The 26,349-nt window shown below is 45.6% G+C and overlaps 1 protein-coding gene and 2 pseudogenes across 9 annotated transcripts in view; 2 read left to right on the top strand and 1 right to left on the bottom strand.

Moving 5' to 3' along the window:
- BCL2L1 (BCL2 like 1) overlaps window positions 1-16,255 on the top strand; it is a 42,585-nt gene extending 26,330 nt beyond the window's left edge. For all 9 annotated transcript variants that reach the window (XM_039864023.1, XM_039864024.1, XM_039864022.1 and 6 more), the window contains exon 3: window positions 14,567-16,255. In XM_039864023.1, the coding sequence (XP_039719957.1) occupies window positions 14,567-14,704 (138 nt within the window). In that variant the 3' untranslated portion in view covers window positions 14,705-16,255. The remainder of the gene's footprint in view (window positions 1-14,566) is intronic.
- LOC120604140 (uncharacterized) lies at window positions 1,550-1,668 on the bottom strand (annotated as a pseudogene).
- A 1,607-nt stretch (window positions 16,256-17,862) lies between the features above and the next one.
- On the top strand, window positions 17,863-17,976 carry LOC120604195 (uncharacterized; annotated as a pseudogene).
- Window positions 17,977-26,349: the final 8,373 nt, after the last annotated feature.

The raw sequence follows: 26,349 nt of genomic DNA, 5'->3' as shown, positions 1-26,349 counted from the left end.
CAGTCATTTAACAGGTGCTCTCTAACCACCTTTCATGTGCTCACTGCTTCAATGAGAGAGAAGAGAAATATAAAATAGAGGCCTAGCTCTCAACAACTTAGGTCATGAGACTGCAAGTACTAAAGTGAATGAAAAGACTACAAGGGTTAGAGAAGTTCAGAGGAGAAAGGAAACATAACGTAATTATAACAGTAGCAAACATTATCGAGCACTATAGGGTAGGTCTTAGGCCCATTTTATAAATGCGGACCCTGAGACTCAGAGTTTATATGAACAGCCCAGGGTCATACAGCAAATAAATGTCAGTGTCTGAACCCTACCACAGCCTCTCAGGGGACAGCACTGTGGGCTCTGGGCTGAGTGGCCTGGAGGTTCCCGGTAAAGAGACTCTGGAAGGGTGGACCAGATATGGACAAGAAGGGGAGAGGCTGAGGTGTTGTAGAATGGAAGACTAAGAAGTGGAGCCATAATATCCCTAAGATATTGCAGCTCGTGCCTTCCACTCTCCTTTCCAATGCGGGGAAGCCCAGGCTTGGGCCGCAGAGTCATAGCACAGGGTAAATAAGGTTTGTCCAGTGCTTCTTTGTGTCCATACATTATCTCATTGAGCCTCTGACTATGCTAGGAGGTAGAGGAGGGCTTCCTCTTACTGTAGAAGGAACTGAGGTATTCTACTTTAAATTCTATCCATGCTGCCCCCACATTCCTACGGTGGGGAACATAGGCTCTGCAATCAGACACACCTGAATTTGAATCCCACCTCCTCCATATTGTGTCTATCGAATAAAGGTTTACAAGTTAGGGCAATTCCAGGTAAAGAACAGGCCCTTTAGGAAGCAGGCATATTCTGAGGGGGTGGACAACATAAAGAAGCATAACACCAAAGTTCTTACAGTGCTTTTTTTCAATGCACTTTGGTTTACATATGAAGAAAGTGAAGTGCCCCCAGGGGTTAACTGACTTCTCTAGATCATACAGTGAGTTAATAAATGGCAAAGTTGGGATTAGAACTCAGTCTCTGGTCTCCTAAGAGAGCTTACTACTTTTTCCTTACACAGCACTGCTCCCCTGAGGGAGTGCAGGGTAGAGTCCTAGGGATTGGATCATAACACTTTGGAGCTAGAGAGGGCCTGAGAGATCATCTGGTCCATCTTCCACACTTGACAGATGAAAGAAGTGAGGCCCAGGGTGTTTAACCGAAGTGTCCATCGCCAGATGGAGCTACCAAAGAGCAAGAGTAAACCCACATGTCCTGACTCTAAAGTCCCAGGTCCTTTTTACACTGCCTTGCAAAACTTCCAAATTGTCTTTTTCTAGGCAAATCTGAAGCCTCACTCCAAATGCCAGCAGCAGTTTACAATTAGAACAACTGATTTGAGAAGTGTGTTTCCAAATACTGTGCGTGTGTGTGTGTCTCAATTCCTTTTTTTTTTTTTAATTTTTTAAAATTTTATTTATTTTTTTATTTTTTAGGCGAGGCAACCTTTGGTTGACCTCACAGATTGCAAAGACCTTGTCAGCTTACAATCCCTTATTTTTTTATTTTTTACACCTACAGCACCTGGTATTCCTAGGTGGTCTCCTATCCAAGTACTAACCAGGCCCAAGCCTGCTTAGCTTCTGAGATCAGATGGGATTGGGCTTGTTCAGGGTAGCATGGCCGTAGAGTGTCTCTCAATTCTTAATAAGGACGATATACTACAAGAGGGGGGAATGTCAGTAGAAGACCGTGGTAGAAAAAAAAATTTACAGTCTCTGAAATCTAAGGAGTTCCTCAAAGCCAGGAAACAGTGTAGAGGCCAGCCTCCTTGCCTATTCCAGCTAGCTCACCACTTGTCCTGCCCCCTACACAACAGGCCTTCAAAAGGCCCAGCCTTCCCTTGGCAGCTGCATCTGGTGAACACCAACGGAAATCCCTGGTATTTTTCTTCGCATGCAACCAACCATGGAGATGTAGGTCAGGCATTGCTGGCCTGGCAGTTACAACAGCTCTAGCTTTACCCTCTGCACCTGCAGCCATGTTTGCTGAGCTCCACAGGGGTGGGCAAAGGATATTCCCCTCCAAACAGGGATGGAATCCTCAAGAGTCTGTGTGAGCAGAGCTGGCTGGGACTTAGGAGGGTGCTAGAAGAGACCATCTGGAATGTGGGGACTAGGAGGGTGGTGGCTCTGTCTCTTTCTCCTTTAATATCTGATACCTGCTATGACTAGTAGCAGGGTTGGTAGTACCTCTGCTCAGCTTAGCTCAGAGTCATCATCACTGATGAAGACTAGAAAGGTCCCATTCTCCCCCTGGTCTCCCAGGCCTGCTCCCGAACCCCCACGCCTGTCTGGTGTTTACAGGATTGAAGCTGCCACCCTTTGGGACCTAGCTGTTTTCATTTCTGCTCTCAGCTGTCTGGTCTCCATGGACATCACCTACAGGTTTCTGCGTACCGGTCCCCCACGATGCAGTCCCATGAGGCCCCCCTAACCTCACACACTCCTCTTTGGCCTTTGTTCTCTTCAGCACAGCTGCCAGTTCTGTGCCTGCCTCTGGGGAGAGCTTTCCTGGCCCCTCAGACAAACTTTGTTGGTCCAGTCTGGCTGCACCCTTCCCAAGATTCAGTCTCTTTGTCTGCACCCTGGGGGTGTGGGGCTTTGATTCTAAGACACAGAAAGGGCACCTGTGTGGCTGCTCTGGACTGGCCTTCTATTGGCTGGCTATTCTGTCCTGATCTTTTTCTTGCCCTGGGCCTTATGTATCTCCTTTGTAAAGATGTGGGACCAAGATTGGTACATGTACTGTTGATCTTCAAGATAACTTAAAGGTGATATGCAAATGGACATTTTTATCTTAATAGCATTTTTATTTTGATTTCCATCTGTGGCAAATGATACTGGTTTTCTATTTATAGTAGTAGTAATATTTTGCCTTTTCATTTCATTTATTTAGCAAATACTCAGTATCTACTGTATGCCAAGCACTGTTCTGGTTGCGGGGGATATCTGTCTTCATGGAGTTTACATTCTGAAAAGACTGAGTGATGGCAGGGTGAAGGGCCAGAGAGGCAGCTTTTGGAAATTGTTTTTAATAAAGAGTAGTTGGGAAAGGCTTCTCTGAGGAGGAGGCATGACCTGAGGGAGTAAACTATGTAACAATATGTGGTAAGAACATTCCAGGCAGAGGGAACAAGTAGAGAGACTTCAAGGTGAGAAGGATATGCTTGGCTTGTTTGAGGAAGAGCAGAGGACATGAGTGTGGCTAGAACAGAGTGAGCAGAGGAGAAAGTGGTAGAAGGTGACGGTTTGTGTGAGCCATGGTGAGGCATTCTGTCTCTTCCTCTGGGCAAAATGAGAAGGCAGTGGAATATTTTGACGAGACAGGATCTGACTGCTTTTAGAAAGACCATTCTGGCTACTGTGTGGTAGAGACCATAGTGGGGGAGATAAGAAGCTGGGAGACCAGTAAGGTGGTTGTTACTGGCAGAAAATGATGTTAGCTTGGACCAAATGATGGCAGTGGAGGTGGTAAGAAGTAGTGGATTCTGGATTAATTTTGAATATAGATCCAAAGGAACTTGCTGACAGATCAAAACTACAGAGGATTTAAGGATGACTCCAGGGTGTTCTAGACTTTAGCACCCGCAAGGACGAAGCTACCACCGTTTACTAAAAAAGGGGAAAGATGCAGAAAGAACAGGTTTTGGTGGGGGGAGGTGATGTAAGAATTTTCAATACATTTACTTGAATTTTTAGAAAGTAAGTCAGTTGATAGAAAAATGTTAATAATGATAATAATAATAATGATACATGGATAAGACCAACACAGTGACAGCTAATATTGTGGATAAGAGTGGACCAGATGTGTCTTTGTTTCCTTCCAGCTCTAAAATTCTGCTTTGGTGATTTCAGATCTCACAATCTCCCATTCATAAAGAATGAGAACTTGAGGCTCAGTCTAGGCTGTAAGCAATACAGAAGGAATGACAGGAGAGGAATCCCTTGGACCAGGCTCACCTCTTGTTAATTTAGAAGGACTTGGGAGGTTCTTGCACACATCTTGGCCTCCGGGCACTGCCTCATTCACTCACTCACTGACTCAATGAGCATCTTCTGCCTAATAGGGCCTAGGCACAGCACAGATCTGATGCTCGCTCCCTCCTAATATAAAGCAAACTATCTCTACCTCTACCCTCACCCTAGGCCTGGCTTCTCCATGGCCCTGCACTTACCTGGAGCTTGGGTGATATGTTTGCTGAAAGTGGGCAGTTGCAGCCCAGACAGACCCTGCCCTCCCTTGGTCTCTGTCCAGTCATTCCTTCCTTCTCTTATTGCCGTCTATCCTTCAGAGCCTGAGAGGAAATGGCTTTGCCTCCATGAGAGCAGAAATGGTTTTGTCTTACTGCATTCCTGTAGTTATCAAGCTGGAAAAAATTTATCTAAGACTCTTCTCCTGGTTTTTGTAGATGAGAAACAGAAGGCCCGAGAGGCAAGAAACTCCCAGAGTCCACATCCCACTCATTAGCAAATCCTTTCTTTCAGCTCCACTTTTAAAAATAAATTCTGAAACTGACTGCTTCTCACCAGCTTCCCTGGCACTGTCCCGGCTAAGCCACCATTGTATTTCTTTTGGATGACTGCATCAGCTCCTCACCAGACCTCTTGCTGCTTCCACCCTTGCCCCTGAAGGTCTCCACCCAGCAGCCAGAGGGACCCTGTTAAAACCAAAGTCAGATCACGTTCTCCCCTTCTCACAACCCCACAGTGTTCCCATGTCACTCAAAAGACAAGCCAAAGGCCTTAAATGGCCTTCAAGGCCCTGAACAATCCGGCCTTTGCTACTGCCAGAACCCATTGCTACTATTATCCCCTCATTACTTGGCTTCAGCCACACTATTTTCTTAACTATTCCTAGAAGACCCCAATTATGTACCTGCCTCAAGGCCTTTGCACTTGGTAATCCCTCTGCCTTTCCTCAGATCCTTGCAGTACCTGTTCCCTCACTTCATTCAGGGCTCTGATCAGATGTCACCTCCTCAAGAAGCTTTCCCTGACCACAGGTTCTAATCCTGCCTTCTTTTATGTTTCTCTCTAACCCTTTTTCTCTCGTTTATTTTTCCTTTTGCCACTTATCACCATCTGACACATTTATTTGTTGCCTGTCTCTTCCCATTAAATTATAAACTCATGCAGGTAGGAATTTTCATATGATTTAGTCACTGCTTTATCCTTAGCACTTAGCATAGTGTCTGGCATTTAGTGGGCGCTTAATAAAGATTTATAGAATGAATGAGTGTCCAGAGCTAAGCAAGGCAGCTTGTCTGGTCCTTCCTGCAACCCCACAGGTCGACTCACAAAGGGGTCACGGTCTATCTTAGGAAACTCAGCTAATAGCTCTACCAAAGCTACTTGGCATCACTTTTGTTTCTAAGGTAATGACCAGATAGTGGGAGGGACTCGCTGCAAAGACTGGCCTTGCAAAGGTTGGGTTGAGGGTAGAGGGAAGCACAGAGCAGCCATCAGCACACCTCTCTCTTTCTCAGCCCTGAGAGAACCAGGGGGCATGATGCCTCATCCCTGTTCTCAAAGTCATCTCTGACTTCCAGGGCCCAAAATAGCAGATCCCCAGGAAATAGTGGATGGGCGGGTAAAATGGGGAAGCCGGGAAGAGCATAGTAACATCCCTCTGCATCTAACCTATTGCACTGACAAATTCAATATGCTGTGGAGTCAGACACCCTCACTCAGTAACCAGTGATCTCAAGCAAAGTCTCACCTCTCTGAGTCTTAGTTTCCTCATTGGTAAGATTGCAAGATTTTGAGAATTCAGGCAGGGACTCAGTAAATATTAGCTGTTACTTTTTTGTTTGTAGCTATAAATAATGCGATACACCATGAGACACACAAATGAGACCACTCATTTTTAGCTATTGAAAAAATAAACAACTAACATTTATTGAGCACTTTGCATGAACCATTTAATTTTTGCTACCAGGCCTATGAAGTACAGTGTTCTCACTTACAGAGAGGACACTGAGCTTGGAAAGGTAAAGAGTCTTGCCCCTGATCCAGCAAGTAGGCAGTCAAAGTGCTGGGGTTGGAATACACTGTCAGACTCCAGGGGTCTTAAGGCAGGGGAGTCTGTTCCCTTTTCTGGGTCTCATTTTCACATCTCTGTGAACCACAGATCATAACACATGATTTCTGGGTGGTCCTCATGCAACATCAGGTGGAACTGTGAGTTGCTTCTGGGCCTCCTAGTGGTGCTGGTGGTGGTGGTCTTCTGCAGCTTCTTGGTTCTCTGGGTGTTGACTATGAACAGCAAACCTCCAGGTGGCCCCTGGCTCAGCATCACCAGCTATGGACAGAGGACTCCAGCTTTCTTGGCCCCATCTCAGACAGCTTGCTGTTCTGCACCTTGAGGGGGCTGGTAGACTGTGGCGGAGATGAACAGGGGAGAAGACTAAAGGAACAGGAATGTAGGAAATGCAGCCTCGTGGGAGCCTTTGGCTCTGAGTTTTTGGTTACAGGAGTGTGTGTGTGTGTGTGCACGCGCACACACACGCGCGCACTCACATGTACAGAGGGAGGGAAGGGTGAAGCAGAGATTTGCTCCCACCCCCAGATCCTTCAGAGCTGTTGTCTTCTGCTGTGGAATTCCAAACATTTCCGATCAGATAAAGGTGGCTGAAAATACCAGAGACTTGTCTGGACTGGTTGGAGGCAGTGCTGGGGTGAGGAGGTTGAGGCCACAGGGGCAGAGACCAGCAAGGGTGCCCTGGGTCACATGTGCCCATTGCCCTTTTCCTCTGGAATCTTGCAGATTTGAAGGCAAGGCTCTTCAAGCTTTGAGGTGAAAGAGGATCAGACCCTTGTGGCAACAAGTCCTTCAGCTCCAGAATGTTGCCTCTCACCTTCCACACTAATTACTGGATCTTGTAGATCCAATAAAGAGAGAGAACCCAAGTAGTCACTTATTCATCCATATGTGAGTTACTTTCATCCCTCCTCACGCTGCAGAACTAATAGAAGCCCTTTGAGATGATCTCCTTTATTTTACAGATGAGGAAAGTCCCAGGCTTTCCCAGCATCCCAGACGGGCCTGGACTCACCCCAAGCAAACCAGTGATAAAGCTGGGACACGAAATTCACATCTGCTAACTCTCAGCCCAGTGCTCTTTTCTTTACAGCGTGCAACATTGACCACCGCCAGATGAGGGAGTGGGGACAGCTTTGGGGAAAGGAGGGAGCAGCTGCTTTAGACTATGGAGTACTTGGAGTCATAGACCCCCAGAGGAAGGGATGACCCCAGAAACCAAGCTCCTGGTCCTTGTAGGTTGTTATTATTGCAGTCTCTCCTGCCTGTTGCCTCAACACAATGCAGAAGATGCCTTTTCCAGAACCTTCCTATAGCTTCCTATCCGCTTTCTGAGGCTGGAAGAAATTTTTTCTTGAGGGGTGGAGGTGGGGTAGGGAGTTGTCCTGGGTACCCTGCCCAATCACCTGGTGTCTCGGGTCCTTCTCCTGGTTTTACCAGGCAGTGAGGATGGGACTGAAGAGGGAGAAAATTGGCTTTTCTTCCCTTCCCTCTTTACTGTTTACCAGTAAGCCAGTCATCAACACCTTTGGGCTTAGAAGTGACTGGACTAGGCCTGAGGGACAGAGTTCATGGTCAAAAATGAATAGCTCAGTAAATGTTGTGAGAGAGCTTAGCAGAGGGATCGGCATGGGCAAAGGTCTGGGGGCTGAACAGAACATAGCATGTGAGGAATGAAGCAGTCTGACGTACACTAACCAGAAGAAACCCTGCAGGGTAGAATAAGAACAGTAATAATAGCTGCCATTTACTCAAAATCTACTAAGTGCTGTTCTTAGAGCTTTATATGTATTGAATCCTCATAGTGTTCTTGTGAAATAATTATTTTTAATCCCCATTTTACAGACGAGGTCCACAGCCAAACATCTTAGTATAGTTGCAAGACTTATTGGGTACCTGCCTGTTCTTTGCCCTGGCAGCCCAGCTTGTGGAGAAATGGAAGTTAATTTGTCACCAGTCTTGGCCTCACCCAAATGGCGCCACCATTGTACAAATAAGGAAACTAATAGAGAGGAGCAGGACCTGGTCCAGGGCCCTGAGCAAGGCCAGCAAAACTTCCTTCACCAGCCCGTGTTGCCTTCCTGGGCAGCCAGCCCTTGAGACAGAGTTGGAGAAGAGCAGAGGAGGAGAGAGGACTAGTACTAAGGCCCAGCCATTGAGGGGAGATAGAAAGAAAGAGGCAAAGGCTTCCATTAGAGCTGTTCAAAGATGAAATGTTCCACCGAGGAGGGAGGGAGCCCCTTATGACAAGTATGTAAGCAGAGAATGTCCTAGAGAAGATTGTGAACTCCCACGGGTATGGACCATCTGGAATGAAACAGACTCACTATGTGACCTGAATGCTCCACCTTTCTGAACCCCATCTGGGCCATGACCATGTTAGGGATGAGTTTGAGCATCACGTGGAGGGTTGGATGGTTATGTTGTCAGGTCACTTTTGAGCTTGACTCTGTTTCAAGGGTGAGCCTTGGTTCTTTTCACTGTCAACACTAGGAGAAGAGTGAAAGGCTATGGCAGAATAGGGAGTAACCGGAGATGGGATGAAAGGAGATTGAGGCGAGGGAAGCCTCATAATCCCAGGGAATGGATGCATATGGGCATGCGCAGCCACCCAGGAGCCATTAAGTGCTTGAGCCAGACTGCCTGGATTCAGATCCCAACTCTGCCATTTATAAACTCTGTGACCTTGGGAGGGTAACTTGGACTCCGTGACTGAATCCTCATCTGTAACGTGGAGAGTAATAATAGCACTCACTTCATGGGGTTATTGTGAGGATTAAGTTAATTTCTATACACGATGAAGCTCTTAGCACCATGGAAAGTGCTCGGTAAATATCAGCCATCATTCCCAGAGAAGGCGGTCATGAGCCCCAGAATGAGCATCTGTGCCCCCAGTAAATGTTTTTCTGAATTCTCTCCCTCTGCCTCTAAGGCTAGCACCCTGGTTCTGAGCTGAGGAGGTGGAGATCCCACATTCACACTGCCAGGCCTGATAGCTTTCTCGATTCCCCAGCTGAGGTGTTATCTTCTCCCTGCACAACCACTTCCTTTTCTGAGAAATGAGCACATCTGTCAGGCTTAGCTTCTTAGAACTAATGGTGGGGGAGGAGGCAGGGGAGGAGAGGCTGGCAGCTGACAGGAACAGAGTTGGAGAAGATTAAAATGAAGTATGCTATGAGGATGCCTTCAAATATTTCCTAAAGCCCAGATGCCTTCGGTGCCCCATGACACCCTCTTCAGCCAGTAACACCAAGGTTACCTTGCTTTACCAAGTGCTTGCATCCCCTGATCCCATCACCATTACTTTGTGGGTGGGCTCAAAGCAGGAGAAACTGAGGCTCAGAAGTAGAGAGGCTTGCTATGGTGCCCACAGCTCGGCTGGCTAAACTGAAGTGTCAACCTCAGCAGTCTGGCCACCCACCCCACTGAGCTACCTCTCTGAGTTGCCCACATCCAGGCCCATGTTCCCCTGGGAAAGCCAAGGGAAGTGGATTCCAACCACAAGCACCACTTCTTCCAAGTCTCCGCCTGTAACTCCCTGCCAAGAGAGTGATAAGCCCTCTCTGTTTGCCACCCCCCTTCCCCCCCGCCTTCCTGCCATTTCCCAGGAATCTCCTAACAAGGCCTCATTGGTCTGTCTGTCCAGCAGGCATTATCAGCCTCTCCCCCAGGGAAACTGAGGCCAGGAGCAGAAAGTGACTCTGCAAGTGATCCATGGCCCACCCATGTAGGGCCATGACAAAGCCAGTCCTGATGTCCCCGGTACTCTCTCTGGGCTGCTAGGAGCCCCTTCCTCTTCTCCACCTACGTCTTTCCCGAAATAACCAAACAGGAAGGAAGCGGTGGGCCTGGGCCCTCCAGAGTCACCCTAGAGGAAGGAAGGGCTCGTCTGGCACAGGCACTTGTCCTCACTGAAGCCAGGACGGAAGGGTTTCACTTTCCCTCCTGGTTTTCGTCATATCCTTTTCCTGTGGCACCCAATTCTCCTCAGCTGGCTGGGGGCCAGAGCTCATTCAGCTGGTGGCCTCAGGCCACCTTCCCCCTTCTACAGGACTCAGGACTATAGCTCCGACACAGAATGTGAGGTTTGCTTCTGTACATGCTGGGACTTGAAACTGGCTTCCTCACTTACTTACTTTGGGCAGGTCTCGATATCTCTGAGCTTCAGTTTACCTGGATTAGATTGAGGACCTCCTTCAGTAACAGAAGTGCATGCACCTAGCCCACGATGGAGCCAGATTGTTGGTGCAGGCAACCCAGCCAGGTCACCACATTCACTTAGAATGTTACCTTCTGTGTTCCAGGTACATGACCAGGTTCTGGAGATACAAGTGACAAAACCACACACGGTCTAGTGGGAGAGACAGGACAAAAAATAATCACTCAAGGGACCACGATTGTGCATATAATCAGCGAATATGGCCCAGTCAGGGTAAAGTACTTTAGCTCAGTGCCTGGCACATAAGTTATTATTTTATTGTTATTTAACATGTGAGGACACTAGAAGTCAGGTGAAGTAACCTACTCAAAGTTAGACAGCTGGGAAGAAGTATAGAAATGCGGGAGGTAAGAGAGAAGAGTGGGAATTAGAGGACTGATCAGTTCAAGCAGGGACTGCACTGCAGCCCGACAGGATGGGTGGTAGTTTCGCTGGCACTTGGGCCACTGCCCCAGGGACATCGCTATGCCAGCCTTTTTCCTGACCTCTCCAAGATTGCAGATGGCTGCAAGGTGACCTGCATTATTCAGCTGGCTGCCTCTGGGCAGAGATATAGCTGAAGTCAGTATATACCTGTCTGAATCGGCCCCTGGCGTCATCACACTTGACCCCTGAGCCCCCCAAATGGATGAGGGAGACTGACACACAGACAGAAGGCCTCAACCTAGGGACACCCTGTCTCTCTTTCCCACCTCAGGGCCTTTGCACTTGTTGCTTCTACTGGAACATGCTTTCTCACCCAAGATTATTGATCCTCCCTTGGCCACCTCCACCTTGTCACTCAGGTCTCAGCTCAAACCTCACTTCCCCAGAGAGAACTTCTGAAATTATTTTGTTTCTTATTTTCTCTGCTTACCACTAGGATGGTGTTTTCTCCACATTTTTTCTTTATCTCCACCCGCTAAGGAGTCTTTTTAGACATTTTTTACCTAATTGCCCTCCTATGACATTTGAATACCACAACTGTACTGTGTAGCTCTGCGTGTGCTTGTGGCCCCATGGCGAACCATAGGCCACTGTAATATCCAAGAGTTTTTCACTTCACCCCACTGGAGGTGATACCACCCTCACCAAGCATGCATGGACTAGAACACAAGCTCCATGAAAGCAGGAACCTTGTCTTGCTCACTGCTGTGTCTCCAGAGCTGGGCTTGGAGGATGGTCAGTGCTCAGTAAATATTTATGGTGTGAATGAAAGCCCATAAGCCCTGGGCACACAAGGAGACACTCTTCCTGGAGTTGAACGAGGAACTAGTAAGGATGGTCTCTTGGAAGAAGAGACTGCATAGTGGAGTTTCGTAAGCTCAGTAGGGCTTGGCTAACTGAGGAAGGGAGATGTAGGAAGGGTGACCAGTTAGAGGACACTGTGCTGGCAAAGGCACAGGGACAGGAAGCAAGGTGGAGCATGTGGGGTGGAGCCATTCCTTGTATGTGGCCAGGACTATGGGAGGCAGGACCTTGAAAGTAGATCCAGCTTTGACTTCTCCTGGGGACCCTGGTTCTTGTCTCACCATTCTAAAGGGCCCTGATGCCAAGTTGGGAGACCCCAATTCCTAGTCCAAGCTCTACCACAAACTATCTGTGTGACACCGTAGAATGGGCAAGTGGGTTGGCCTTACTGACTGTGAGGTCTGCCTGGCTAGGAGTCCACAATTCTCCCATGGGGGTCATTAGCCACTGTCTCTCCGCACTGGCTCTGAAAACCTCCACCTGGATCCCCATGATAGCAGTAACAGCTGCAAAGAGACACTTTCCTCATTTGCTCTCACCTAAGCTAAGGATGCAGTCTCCCAGGCCTGGGTCTCCTGAAAGCCTTTGTGACCTCAGAGAGCTAGCTCCCTGAAACTCACTCTCATATCTCACCTCCCTGCCCACCATGCCAGCTCTGGCTAAAACCAATGGGAGCCACTGAGGAGCGGGCAGCGGAGGTGGGCGGGGGGGTTATCTCTCTGCTTTTCCAGACCGGGCTGCTTTGCAATCCTGTTTATTTATCCAAAGCAGCCGCCCGCTGAGAAAATGGCTGTGTTTGTTTCCAAGTGTGTTGTGTGAACTGCGGGCTAAATATACCCACACCACTGCCTCTCGGGCACCCGCCCTGGAACAGCACGCCCCATTTTGCTCATGCTCTCTGCAAAAGCAATCCCCAGAATCCAGAGCCCTTGGAAATCCTCCTCCCTCCTTCCCAGGAGAAGGATCTCATTGAAGTGGAGACAAAGGTTGTCCTGGCCAGGAATGCACGCATGGGGGCTGGGCAGGTCAGAGCCTCATTCTCTGTGGCACCAAAATGAGAATGTTCCCTCCACCCTGGAATGACTGTTCCTGGACAGTGAGTGCTTTGTGCCCTTGCAGGGACAGGGCCTGTTTACTCCACCTCGGCCCTAGAGCTGAAAATTTCCTGTGACTGCCAACCCTCTACTTCAGCTAAGTTCCCATCAAGGGAGCCAGGCCTCTCCTACTTTGGCTACAACCCCATTGTCCCTGGTTTCTTGAGGGACATTTGGCCCCTTGGGATAACCACGGCCTCCTGGCCATGGATAGCCTCACTTCTCCCATGTTCGTTCCCCACAGCCCAGGACTCTCCTGCATCACAGACCCATCTTTTTTGACTGGACCTACTTCTCTTGGGATCAGAAAAATTAAAACTCCTGTAAGAGTTATCTTGTCTGCCAACACCCATGGAGGCTAGCCAGGAGGAAGAGGGGAGAAACAGGGAAGCATTTCCGCACTAGCCAGGCCTGAGCAGCAACAAGGCCAAGAGTTAGGAGACTGGCTGCTGCCACTGCCCCTGCCCTTCTCTCCCCAGACCCAAGGCCCTACCTCCACCCCATCCGCACATCCCTTTATCCAGGATATTCAGTGTTAGCTAGGACAAGTCCTCCCCAGCCCCCCACAAAAGGAATGTCGCCGTGTAGCAGCACACTCTTTGGAGCCGAGCAGTCCTGGGTTCTGATCCTGGCTTTGCCCTACTGTAAATCTCAGTTGTCTCATCTATGAAATGAGGTTCAAATCTCTAGTCTGGGGATTCTCTTGAAGGTGAAATGAGATAACAGTGCCTGGCAATTAGTAGACATGCAGTACCTTTGTTCTACTCATGTATTGACCACCAAATATGTGCAAGTTGGGATCAGGTAGAAATGTGAGCCCAGAGTGTGAGCTCTTGGTGGAGAGGCAAAAACACGGGCTCTGGAACCAGCCAATGATTCGTTCCCTCCCTACACGCACAGAGGACACTGATTTCTAGGTGCCAGACACCAGGCTTACATTCTGGTTCCACCACTGACAAAGCTGAGAGACATGATCGAGTTCTTCTGTCCTCAGAGGCCCAGCTTCCTGGTCTGTAAATAGGAAGAGACAGCCTGCTTTGCAGCATTGTTGGGAGGATTAAAGGACAGATGGGGTGGGAAAAGTCATCTTTAAAGTCATCCTACTCCCTGCCCCACAGGCTGGCTCCGCCCTGGGCTGGGTAATTTAACCCGAAGCCCCTCCCTACCCAGATCATGTGCTTACCTCCTGACTAGCTTGAAGCAGAAGACTGTTGCTCACCTCCTCCTGGGTCCAGAGTCACACCCCCTGGGGTGGGGGACAGGGACAGGACCTCTCAGATCCATCCCAGTCCTGCATGGTTGTTACTTTCTCTGCTCTGCCCTCCCCACCCATCAGCCTGCCCTGGGCTGAGGCACCCTCCAGAGGAAGAAGGAGTCCCTAGCCAAAAGTCCCCAGACCTGCTCTGCCTCTGAATCACTCTGGAAATTTACCCTGTCCCTTTTCTCTCCCTCCCTCCTCCATCACAGCAGTGGAAAGTCTAAGGCCTAGTGGTTCCACATTACACTTGGACTCTACTCCAAGCTCCTCTGTGGCTTCCAGACCACACATAGTCCAGCTCTCGCTCACCCCTGCACCCTCATCTCTCCTAACCCTTCCTCTTCTGCTCTCTGCTCCAGCCATTTTGCCTCCCATCATTCCTTGACCCTGCCCATCTCTTTCTCACCTCAGGTTCTGGAATAGTGCTTCTTAGCCGTCTGACCTTGGACAAAGCTCTTTCCTTACTTTGTACCTGTTTTCTCAACAATAAAATGGGTTGGTCATCCCCATCTGGAGATCAGGAAGGAGGGCAGCCCTCAACCCTTTATCTGGCCAGAGTAGGCAGGGATAGCTACAGTTTTTCAGATCACTCAAGGCCACTGTATTCAGATGGCCCCCCTTTCTCCCACCCACCTATGCTACTGTTTAAGAACTCAAACAGCACTTTTCCTTCTCTCTCTCTGCAGGACACTTTCGTGGAACTCTACGGGAACAATGCAGCGGCCGAGAGCCGGAAGGGTCAGGAGCGCTTCAACCGCTGGCTTCTGACAGGAGTGACTGTGGCTGGCGTGGTTCTGCTGGGCTCACTTTTCAGTCGGAAATGACCAGACACTGACCACCCACTCACCGTCCCATCCCCGTCCTGCACCCACCGCATCCCTCTTTCCAGCCACCATTGCCACCAGGAGAACCACTACATGCAGCCTGTGTCCAACCACCCATCACAGGGTTGGGCCTAGACTTGGTCCCCCGCAGTTAGTTTTCTAGAATCTACCATGCTTCTGTGAGAGCCACCTTCCCTCACACCTCAGTTCTCCTGGCCTCAGAACCCACAAATTTCTCCAAAAATCTGCCCCATGGAGGCTGGCAGGTTTGGGGTGGAGGCGGGGCAGGGTTGTGGCTGGGGGCTGAGGCGTCCTGCCTGTTTGGTGGAACCCCCTTACCCTTTAACCGCCCCAAGAATGCTTTCCTGCCAGGGAGCCGGAAAGTTTTCTGACCCTTTTTCCCAGAAAGACTAGATTGCCTTCGTTTTGATGTTTGTGGCCTCAGAATTAATCATTTCTTATTCCCACCCCCGCCCCCTCAAGGACCTGGGCTCCCCTTCCTTTCATCCCCACCTTCCAATAGCCACTTAGGGGCCACTTGTGACTAATTAGAGATTCAGGCTGCTCGAGATAAAGAAACAAGGACCAGGGTCCCCTCCCACCTCTGGCCTGGCCAAAGTCCCTGCCCCCAATTTCATTGTCATCCAGAGGCCTCTGGCTAGAAGCCAGCCCCAGCCAGGAGGGAGGGGGCTATAGCTGCAGGAAGTACCCCATGCCAAAGCTAGGGTGGCCCTTGTAGTTTAGCACTACCCCAGTTCCCTTCTTCCCTTCCCCTGGCTCCCTCCCATGATCGTGACTGAGGGACCAACTGGGCCCAAGACAGGTGCCCCAGAGCTGTTTATGGCCTCAGCTGCCTCACTTCCTGCAAGGAGATCAGCCTGTGGCATGCCTTGGGCTGCTGCTCATGGGATCCAGGGATTCAGGGGCCTTGGCCCAGAGGCAAAGGGGAGCTACAGGGAGCAGCTATGGGAGCCCTAGGGTCTTCCCTACCTCAGGCAGGAAGGGCAAGAGGGAGAGCCCTGGTGCACGGGGTGGAGGTAGGGCTGGCTAGAAAGGCCAGTCCTGCTTGGCCTAGCAGATCGTGCCCCACCCCCTGTTCAGCCTGGGCAGCCAGGCTTCCAGGTCTGAGTGGCCTGGCCAGGAACCTTTCAGGCTTCACTTTCTCCTCTGCTCCATTTATGGCCTGTCTCATCCCTGGGGGTCCTGGCCTAGCTCTGGCCACCCCGGGCTCTCTGCTGTACATATTCAAGACTAGTTTTTATTCCTTGTGAAGATGATATACTATTTTTGTTAAGCGTGTCTGTATTTATGTGTGAGGAGCTGCTGGCTTGCTGTGCGTGTGCACGTGGAGAGCTGGTGCCCAGAGATTGAACAGCCTGATGCTCCCTCCCCTTTCCTGGTCTGGGGAAGCCAGCTGGGGGTCCTGGCTCCTGAGGGGCACCTGTCCCTCTCCCACCCCCCACCCCACACTTGTTCCAGCTCTTTGAAATAGTCTGTGTGAAGGTGAAAGTGCAGTTCAGTAATAAACTGTGTTGACTCAGTGAACAAAAAGGGTCTGGTTTCTTGTGTGCTGAGATGAGTAAGAAGGGGTTGCTTGGCTGACAGGCTGTGGGAGAGTGGGGTACTGGTGCTGGCTCTCCTGCCCCCAGGGAAGGGCCTTAGACAAGTTCCTTCTTCCCTCTGGGCTTGAGTTTCTGCATCTGTTTATTGACAGGGTTTTTACTGAGCACTTGCCGTGTGCTGGGCACTGGGGCTGTGTATGAATAGGACAGAGTTCTGCCCTCAGGAGCGGACATTCTAGTGGAAGAAACAGACAGCATGTTCCAAGACACTGGGGATTCTACAGTGAACAAAGCCTTTGCCTTTATGGAGCTCCCATTCTCTTCAGGGAGACAGATAAATACAAGGATAGGTGGTGCAGGGCAAAAGTGGAAACAGGATGACCATGAGAAGCATGGCAAGACTTGAAGGACTTAATGGGGAAAGATAAGAAAGGTCAGACTTGAGATAACATTTTAAGGGTAGATTCCACAAGATTAGCTGATGGATTAGAGACAGCTCTAGAGAGTGAGAGGAGTCAAGAGTGACTCAGGTTTCTGGAATGATGATGCCATTAGTTATAAAATGAAGCACATGTCTGAGGCCAGTGCTACCCAACAGGCTCATTGTGGATGTTCCAACAGCATTTAATAGGAGTCAGGGAGGGCTCCTTGGAAGGGGTGACCTCAGAGCCAGGGCCTGAAGGATGTATAAGAGTTAACTAAAAGAAGTGGGGAAGCAAGAAGAGTGGTCCTGGTGAAGAAGAAGCAAATACACAGGATGAACATGAGTTTTCTTCAGGCTGAAAAAAAGTTGATGTATCTAGAGTTGAAGGGGCTTTGAGTCACAGTGATGCCAGAGAGATGGGGTGAGGGGACTGAACTTGACCCTGAGAGCAGCCAGAGGCAGAGGAAGTTTGTAAGTCAGGGAGGATCTGCCCTCCCTAAAGCGCCCTCTGGCTGCTGTGTGAAGAAAGTTCTGGAGCGGAGCAGAGTGGGAAAAGAAGCCATGGTTTGCTTAATGCTCCAGTTCAGAGAGTGTGTATCCTGGGCTGCCATTCCTGGTCTTTGGGCAAGTCATCAACCTATACCCTACCTGTCCCTTCTATAAAATAGATATGATGGCAGTACCCATCTCAAGTGATGGTGGTCAACACTGAATGAGATAACCCAGTGGAGCTTGGAAGAGTACTGGATGTTGGGTGAGGGGGGTTCCTGCAGCGACCACCCCGCCATGAGACAAGTTACCCAGCAAGAGGGAGAAGGTTCTCACGAAGTTCCACATGGCTGTGTCTGAAGGTGGGGTGGGGTCTGGGAAAGAGCAAGGACCGCGGGGGCTGCGCTCCAGCTGGGGGCAGGCCAGATGGGACCTGTCGGTCCGCTTTCAGGAGCGAGCTTGACTGCCCCCTGGTGGCCGAGGTATGCAACCTGAAAGCCACTCCCACCCCAAGGTGCCCTCGCTCAGGATCCATGACTTGTCTCCCACCTGGCCAGCTTTCCCGCTGTCCTCCATCCTCCCTGCACACCAGAAGGTCGTCTGCACTTCCAACCCTCGGATACTGGATTCAGAGCTTGCCATGGGCTCTGGATCATCATTCTCCTTAGTTCAAGACCAAAGCTGTCTATGGCCATGCCACCCTGAACACGCCTGGTCTCATCTCTGAAGCTAAGCAAGGTGGGGCCTGGTTAGTACTTGGATGGGAGACCACCTAGGAATACTGGGTGCTGTAGGCTTTAAAAATTAAAAAAATAAAAAGACCAAAGCCTCTTGCCTCCCACCCACCCCTACGCCCATAGAGCGTCCCTGTCCCCTTACCTAGCCACTCAGGTCCCCTCCCAAGATTCATGATAGTCTTCCAGAAATGTCTTTTCACGTACAAGCAAATATATAGATATCAATATATTTTGGTCCTTTTTTTTTTTTTTTGCACAAATGGTAACAGACACTGTGCCTTAACTTTCTACGCCTAAATAATGTTATCTTATAGAACAATGTTTCCGTGTTCATACATGAATCCCCAGGTACTCATGGTAGCTTCATTCTTTTTTCTAGCTGGATAATAGTCTGCAAGATTTTAAACCAGATCTCTAACTCAGTGATTCCCAATCCTAAACATCTGTGACACACACACAAAATATTGGAAAGGGAAAGCTGGAAGGGATTTCAGACTGTCTATATGGGTCCTGGGGAAAAATTCATCTCACTTCTATATATCAGCAGTCCTCACCTTTTTGGCATCAGGTACTGATGCTCCTATGAGAATCCAATGCCTGATGATCTGAGGTGGAGCTGAGGCAGTGATGCTAGCGCTGGGGAGCAGCTGCAAATAGAGATGAAGCTTCACTGGCTCAACTGCTGTGCAGCCCCATTCCTAATAGGCCATGGACTGGTACTGGTCCACAGTCCAGGGGGTGGGGACCTCTGCTATGTATTGTATTTTATAATGAGAAGAATGAAAGACAACATATTTTCCAGAGAGGAAGTATTAACTTTGATTTAAACATCCAAATACATTATTTTGAAATTTATTTCTTAAGAAACTTGATCTTGTTTCTGTGAATGCAACTTTTTATGTGAGGTTTCATTATCAAAATGGTTCACACAATCCCTGACCAAAGTTTATTAATGATCTCTCTTCAAATTCTTGGTAGTCAACATTGACAAGAGACTTTGTAAACTCAAATAGGTGATAAAAAAGATAAACCATTTCAAAGCTTACAATTAAAATTATATTTAAATGTGCCAATATTTCTTTAATTGAGAAATGCAATGTAATCAAATGGATTTGAAATCCACATGAACTTTTTCATTTTGGGTATTTTCATTCTGATGAGTTCCAGAACACAGGAAATGACATAAAGTTTTCAAACTTTTTTTTTTTTTAAGGAAACTATAACATTAAAACTGGACAAGCCTGTATAATACAAAGGAAGAGGGAGAGAGGGGAAGAAAGAAAAAAAGACAAGGAAAGAAGGAAAGGAAAGGGAACTCAAGGCCAATTTACTTATAAACATGCTGTTGCAGAAATGTTGCAAAAATCAGACCCGAGAAACCAAACAGCACTGGGAGAGTTGGAGAACTCAGGTTTGTTATGCCTGCGGTCCCAGAAGAGCTAGCACTCTGAAGAGCTGGGCCCGGAACTCAGTTGCAACTTTGTTTATATAGAGCTTATTTGGCATGGGCTGATTGGTTAATTTGTCCTCAGACAGTTAACAAACCTCGGGAGTTGCTATGGGGTACAGGCAGTTAAATTTGTTGGTTAGAACAAGCAAAAGGAAAGATGAGTCTTTAGTTAATTTTGAGTAAGGCCTATGCAGCAAGCATATGTACAGAAACAGAACAAAGAGCTGATTAGCCTTTTGAGTGCAAATTCTTCAATGCAAGCCAAAGTTCTAAGTATATTAACAAATCAACTCTAACAACATATTAAAAGAATAATACGTCATGACCTAGTAGGGTTTATTCCAGGTAAACAAGATTCACTCAATATTAGAAATCTTTTGATGTAATTTATTGTATTGAAACATTAACAAAATCCTTGATATTTCAGTAGATATCAAAATAGTATTTGGTAAAATTTAATACCTATTCATGATTTTAAAAAATCTCTTAGTAAGCCAAAAGTTAAAAAGTAGCTTTGACTTTTTCATACTCTTCCGAATTTGTAAAAGTTTAAGGTGATGATTTGTGCATTGCTTGTGCAATGTTTAAAAATTCACAAGTCATGTAGAAAAATCAGTAGCTTATATCATAATCAAATTCATTACATAATGTCCAGCTCTCTATTTTTCTCTCTCCACCATCACAGCCTTTGTCATGAGGCAAAAATAAGAATTTTTTCTTAATATATATAAAACAATAGAAGTGAACTCATATGATCTCTATAAATTTGTCTTCTTTGATTTTTAATAAATACCCATGCATTAAAATTCTGAGCATACAGAGTATTAAAAATTCCTCCTAAATTATTTAAACCATCCCATTTCAGTAGGTTCACATGTAAATAATTAGCTTGAATAAATCCATGGTAAAGAATCTTGTGGCTTCTTAGGAAATTTAAATGGTTTTACTACAAAGTTTTAACACGTCAATCTTAAAATTTGAGGAAGTCATTTGTAAAACACTAAGATACCAAGAAAGTGGACATAAAGTAAGAAAAGGATCTTCTGAAAATAAAGAATATAAACACAATGTAGTGGCCTAGCCAACAAGATGGTTTGTAAATTTGTTGCTGAATAGAAAATGAGCAGGAAGTCTTGGCTCAAATTGCACTGAGGTGAAAACCTCTCCCCAAGCAAAATAAGTCTGTGCCTTGTCCTATTGCATTGTAAAAATAATATTAATAAAATTAATGTGAAGGCCCTTATTTGCCAACCATTTATGTGGTGGCATATGCCTCTGTAGCTGGTTGGCTGTCCCTTTTAGACACAGCAATCTCACCTTGGCTTCCTGCCGAGCTCCCTAGGCACCTGGAAAACAAATTTCTCCAGGGGCTTCATGGACTTTGCGGAGGGTCCTTGTGGAGGGTGGGTGGCCTTCTCAGGTGGGTGGCCACATGCTCTGCAGTGGACCACTGCAACAGATTTTCAGGAAGAGCCCAACCTTGGCGGTGCTCAGCTCCTCCTGGTGGAACAGCACAGGCAGAGAAGAGACACACTACTATAGTGGTTAGGAACAACACCCTGCAACTAGACAGCCTTGGGTAGTTGGGTGCCCTTTGACAAATGACTTCCCTGTGCCTGAATTTCTTCACCTGTAGAATAGCGATAATTATACCTATCCGATAGGGTGGTTATGCAGATTTAATGCAGAATTTATGCTTGTAAAGTGTTTAAGAATGGCATCTGGCACCATAAATACTAAATAAATTTTATCAGGCTATGCTATCAGACCCCCTACCCTCACTATTAGTGCTCTAAGGACCCCTGAGGGGACTAATCCAACTGTCCCAAACTCTAACCTTAGTATGGATAGCCCCCAAAAGCAAAGCCAAAAATAAGGATTTAAGTGTAAGCTTAAGTAGTGATCCCAGGGCAACGGGGACAGTGAGGCAGTGAAGGACAAGAAGCCAATATAGGGTGCAATGACAAGTAAATTGCCACTTCTGGCAATGAGCTTCTTCCCAGGCAATCCTTTGAAAGACCTATGGAACATTCTAGGTGCAGGAACATGAGGTATTTATCCACCAAATCCCATCCCTCATTGGCTGAGGGCTGCTCCTAGGTTATTCCTCCTCAATATTTGGCACTTCTTGCCTGCCCCATGCTTGAGCCAAGCATAAACCTATGACTAAAGAGACAAGGCGCCTGTTCCCTTGAATGACACCTGTCCACCAAAGCTGCACATGACCTCTGAATGTGGGTGGAAGGCACATAGCTGAGGCACCAGCACATCTGACACAATTTGTGAAACTTTGTAGCACACCAGTTGGGACACTGTGCCTGAGGGAGGAACAATTTGGTAGTTCTCAACTTTTGCAACTCCAAACAATACTGCAATAAACAACCTCGCTGCTTCCATCATTCTGCATGCATAGGTGTGTATCCACAGGAAATTCAGAGAAGTAGAATTGCTGGGGCAAAGGGTGTATGCATTTCTCGTACTGATGGAGACAGCGAAAACTGGCATCCTATGAAACTGCCTGTCTCTTGCACCCTTGCCAACATCTGTTAACACTCTGACTTACGTCAATCTGCTTGATGAAAAAATAGTATCCCATACTTTAAAATTTCATTTTCAAAACTCTAATTAAGGTTGGCATCTTTTAATAATTTGAAAACCATCTGTATCCCTAATAAGTTAATGAATCTACAATGACCAATGAAAGCTGCAAATAGCACACAAAGACAGCTAGGCATCATGTGCCTCCTGGACAAAGAACACAGAATGCTCATGAAATATTCTTGCCAAAAAGTCAAATCTGAATCGGATCAAAGCCCCTAAATGTAACCACCACTGATGGAAAATACAGGGAACAGAGAGGCACAATAAATGACGTAGGAATGTCATCGGTAAAATGCAGACTGGGGGAAAATCCTCAGGACGAATGACCCCGCTTCTGTACTTCCACTTCTGGGAAGATGGAGCAAATGTATTTTTCCCTATTTCTCCCGCTAAGTCAAACTAAAAACCCTGGACAGTGTATATAAAACAAGCATAAGAAAACTGACAAGTTGAGAGAAGGCTAATCCACCAGGGACCTCAGGACCTGAGGAACAACACAGTAGTGAGTTCCCTGGACTTTCTTTCTGCCTCAGAGATCCCAGACTTGGAGCCCAAGAAGTTGGATCTGGCTACCCAAAAAAGCCAATGGGCACAGGAAAGAAAAAACAGCCCCAATAGAAGCCCGCTCTCTCTAGGCAAAGGATTAGGAAAGGAAAAACTTAGCAAGACAAAATTGTTAGACAATAACAGCTCTGCTCCAGCCAAACACCACTGAAAGAACTATGGCCCCGTGCACATCAGCAAAGGCCAAATGGGGAGCCTAGACTTCCACTTTCATGAGTCAAGGTGACCTGACCCCCCCAACCAATGTGGGGTGTTGTGAGATAAGGCCAAGGAAGCAGAGACTTTCATCTCTGCTGGCCTTTAATGAGCCCTCTCCTGCTACCCCTTCTCCGCATAATGTCAGTGGAGACCACATTCTACACCGACCTGCCAATACAAAAGCGGGTAAAGGGACATAAAGGATGGTAAGGTTTCTACACTTCACTCAAATTAGGAAACTGATGACATCAGTAGACCTACATTACATATAGGTATGTAATGTAATACCTATAGCAACCACGAAAAAAAGCTATATGAAGAGACATATACTTAGAGACACTATAGATACTTTAAAATGGAATTTGAAATAAATATTCAAATAATCCACAGGAAGGCAGAAAAAAAACCCAGGGAAATGAATAACAGAGGACACATTGAAAACAAAAAAAATGGATGATTTATCTTAACATATCAATAATTATATTAAGTATAATGGTCTAAATAATGAATTAAATGACAGATGTTAGTAAAATGATTTTTTAAAACCAACTCTGTGCTGTCTATATCTTACTTTAAATATATAGGCAAGATGAAAGAAAAAGGATAAAAAAAAGATATATCACGCAATCACTAATAAAAGAAATGCAGCAAAAACTGATGCAACTCAAAATAGAAACAAATTCACAATTAATACCCCTCTCTCAATATTTGATAGAACAGCTACATGGAAAAATCATCAGTGAGAAAGAACTCAAAACACTATCAATCAAACAGGATCCAATTGACATATATCAAACACTCAACACATTCTTTCTAAGTGTCTACTAAGTATATACGAATATAGATAATATTCTGGGCCATAAAACAAACCTCAGCGAATTTAGAAGAACTGAAATCATACAAAGCATGTTTTCTGACCACAGTGGAATCAAACTAGAAATCAGTAACAGAAAGAGAACATGCAAATCTCCAAACATTTGGAAACTAAACAACACATTTCTAAATAATTCATGGGCCACAGAGGAAGTCTCAAGGGAAATAAAAACTACATTGAACTGAACTAAATAAAAATACAACATATCAAAAATTGTAGGACACTATTAAAGCAGTGCCAGGAGAAAAATTTATGCATTAAATGCATACATCACAAAAGAGAAAAAGTCTCAACTCAATCATCTAAGTTCCCACCTCAGGACCTAGGAAAAGAAAAAGAGAAAAGTAAGCTCAAAACAAGCAGAGGGTAGAAAATTATAAAGATAAGAGCAAAAATCAGTGAAATTTGAAGACATCTAACGAAGTAAAGAACTCTGATTAAGGTAGCTACATAGGTAACTATGAAAGTATTATATTTTTGGTTTGTAACCCTCTTTACTCTCTACATGATTTAAAATATAAATGCATAAAAAATTATAAATCTATGTCAATGGGCACACAATGCATAAAGATATAATTTGCAAACAAAGATAATACAAGAGGAGAGGCATGGCACTATATAGGAGCAGTTTTCGTGTGTTATTGAAGCTAAACTGGTATCAACTCAAACTAGATTGTTATAAATTCAAGATGTTAACTGTAACTCCCTTTGTGAACATTAAGAAAATATCTTTAAAATATACACAAAAGGAAGTGAAAAGAAATAGAAGACATAAGCAAAATTATAAACAAATTAGACCTAACAGACATCTATAGAACTCTCCACCACTAACAGCAGAATACTCGTTCTTTAGTGCACATGACATTTTCCTCAAGATAGACTGTATGGTAGACCACAAAACAAGTCTCAATAAATTTAAAAGACTAAAATCACGTAATATATCTTCTCCAACCACAACGGATTAAGCTAGACATCAATAACAGAAGGAAAACTGGAAAATTTGTAAATATGCAGAAATTAACATACTGTTAAATAACCAATTAGTCAAAAAAGAAATCACAAAGGCAATTAGAAAATACATAGAGACAAATGAAAATGCAACATACCAAAACTTATGGGCTGCAGTAAAAGCAGTGCTCAGAGGGAAATGTATAGCAGTAAATGCAATGTAGATGAAATGGGCCAAATACTTGAAAAGAACAAGCTATCACAAGTCACCCAATATGAAATAGATCATTTGAATAGGCTTATAACCATTAAGGAAATTGAATTTGTAATTTAAAAGCTGCTCCCGGCAAAAACCTCCAGGCTCGAATGATTTCACTTCAAATAGTTGAAGAAGAATTAACAGTATTTCTACACAATCTCTTCCAGAAAATAGAAGAGGAGAGAAGAGAATTGCATTGATACCAAAATCAGCCAAAGATTCAGATTACCAGCTGCAATCTTGAGATTTAAGGTGGATCCTCAATCCAAGAAATTTAAAAAAATAAAACTTTTATGAGGCAATTAGAGAAATTTGCATACTGACTGGATGTTTGCTATTAAGGAAATATTGGTAAGACTTATTAGGTATATTAACAGTATTTTGGTTATGTATATTTAAATAGTCCTTATTATTTAGAAACCCATACTGAGATTTTGTTAATGAAATTATTGACATCTGAGATTTATTAAAGTAATTCAGGGGTGGGGGTAGGAACATGAGTAGGCCATGAGAAGATAATTGTGGATGACGGAAGACACATAGAGTTTGTTAAACTATTTTTTCTGTATGTTTGAATTTTTCCGTAAGAAATTTTTAAGTCTTTTGTTTCTGTAATCTTCCTGATCATGACCTTTGCTCACTTTCTACTGCATTCTTTTTTTCTTACTGATTTGTCAGATGGAGTTTTAAAAACATATGAAAGAAACCAGTGTTTTATCTCTCATACATATAAATACTTGTTAGTTCCTCATTTGTCTTTTGAGTTTCTTCATTTTTTACAGAAAATTATGGTATTACAAGATATTTTGACCCAAATGTTTTGACCTCATAGATGTATTTACCCCAAGACTATTTTGACTGAGTTGTGAACTCAAATATTTTTATAAGTACACTAATCCTAATACAACAAAACAGAGTTTTCTTGAACAAGCTGCATGAAGACAATTTAATTTCTTGCTCAATTATTTTATAACCAAAGTTAAATTCTTTCTAATGTTTCCTATTTTAAATTTAATTTTACGAAATTATTTTTCTCAAGATAATCACTTGGTTTCATGAAGTAAATGCCACCATGAAAATTTAATTCTTCTCTCAGTCATTTTTAGTCTATATCTGATTTCATTGGTTTCCTGCCATTGTGTGTTGTCTGCTATGTCCATTATCTCTAATTGGCCCTATTTTTTTCAGGTCAAATTTGATTATCTAAATGTCAAAACTTTATTCTCTGTATTTTAGTCAATATCCAATTTAATGTAGTCAGTTTTAGTTTCTGTCAACATGATTTTGTGTTGGTTATTTCCACACATCTGTGGTAGGTTGTATTCTTTGCTCACAGTTTTACCCTCCCTCCCCATGCTTGCCACAATCACTCTGCTAGAGGACATTTTTCTGCCCATCAGTGCGGGGCTTGATTGTGAATGGAAGTCTATATTTTTCAAAGATGACCACGACAATACTTCTCATCTCATATGCGTCTCACATTTTACATTGTGACCTCGATGTATCCCCCTCAAGTCTATGTCCTCTCCCTCTTGAACC

This window comes from Pteropus medius, unplaced genomic scaffold (assembly GCF_902729225.1).
Source record: "Pteropus medius unplaced genomic scaffold, Ma_sr-lr_union100, whole genome shotgun sequence".
NCBI lineage: Eukaryota > Metazoa > Chordata > Mammalia > Chiroptera > Pteropodidae > Pteropus > Pteropus medius.
This window is presented reverse-complemented; position numbering and strand designations above follow the sequence as displayed.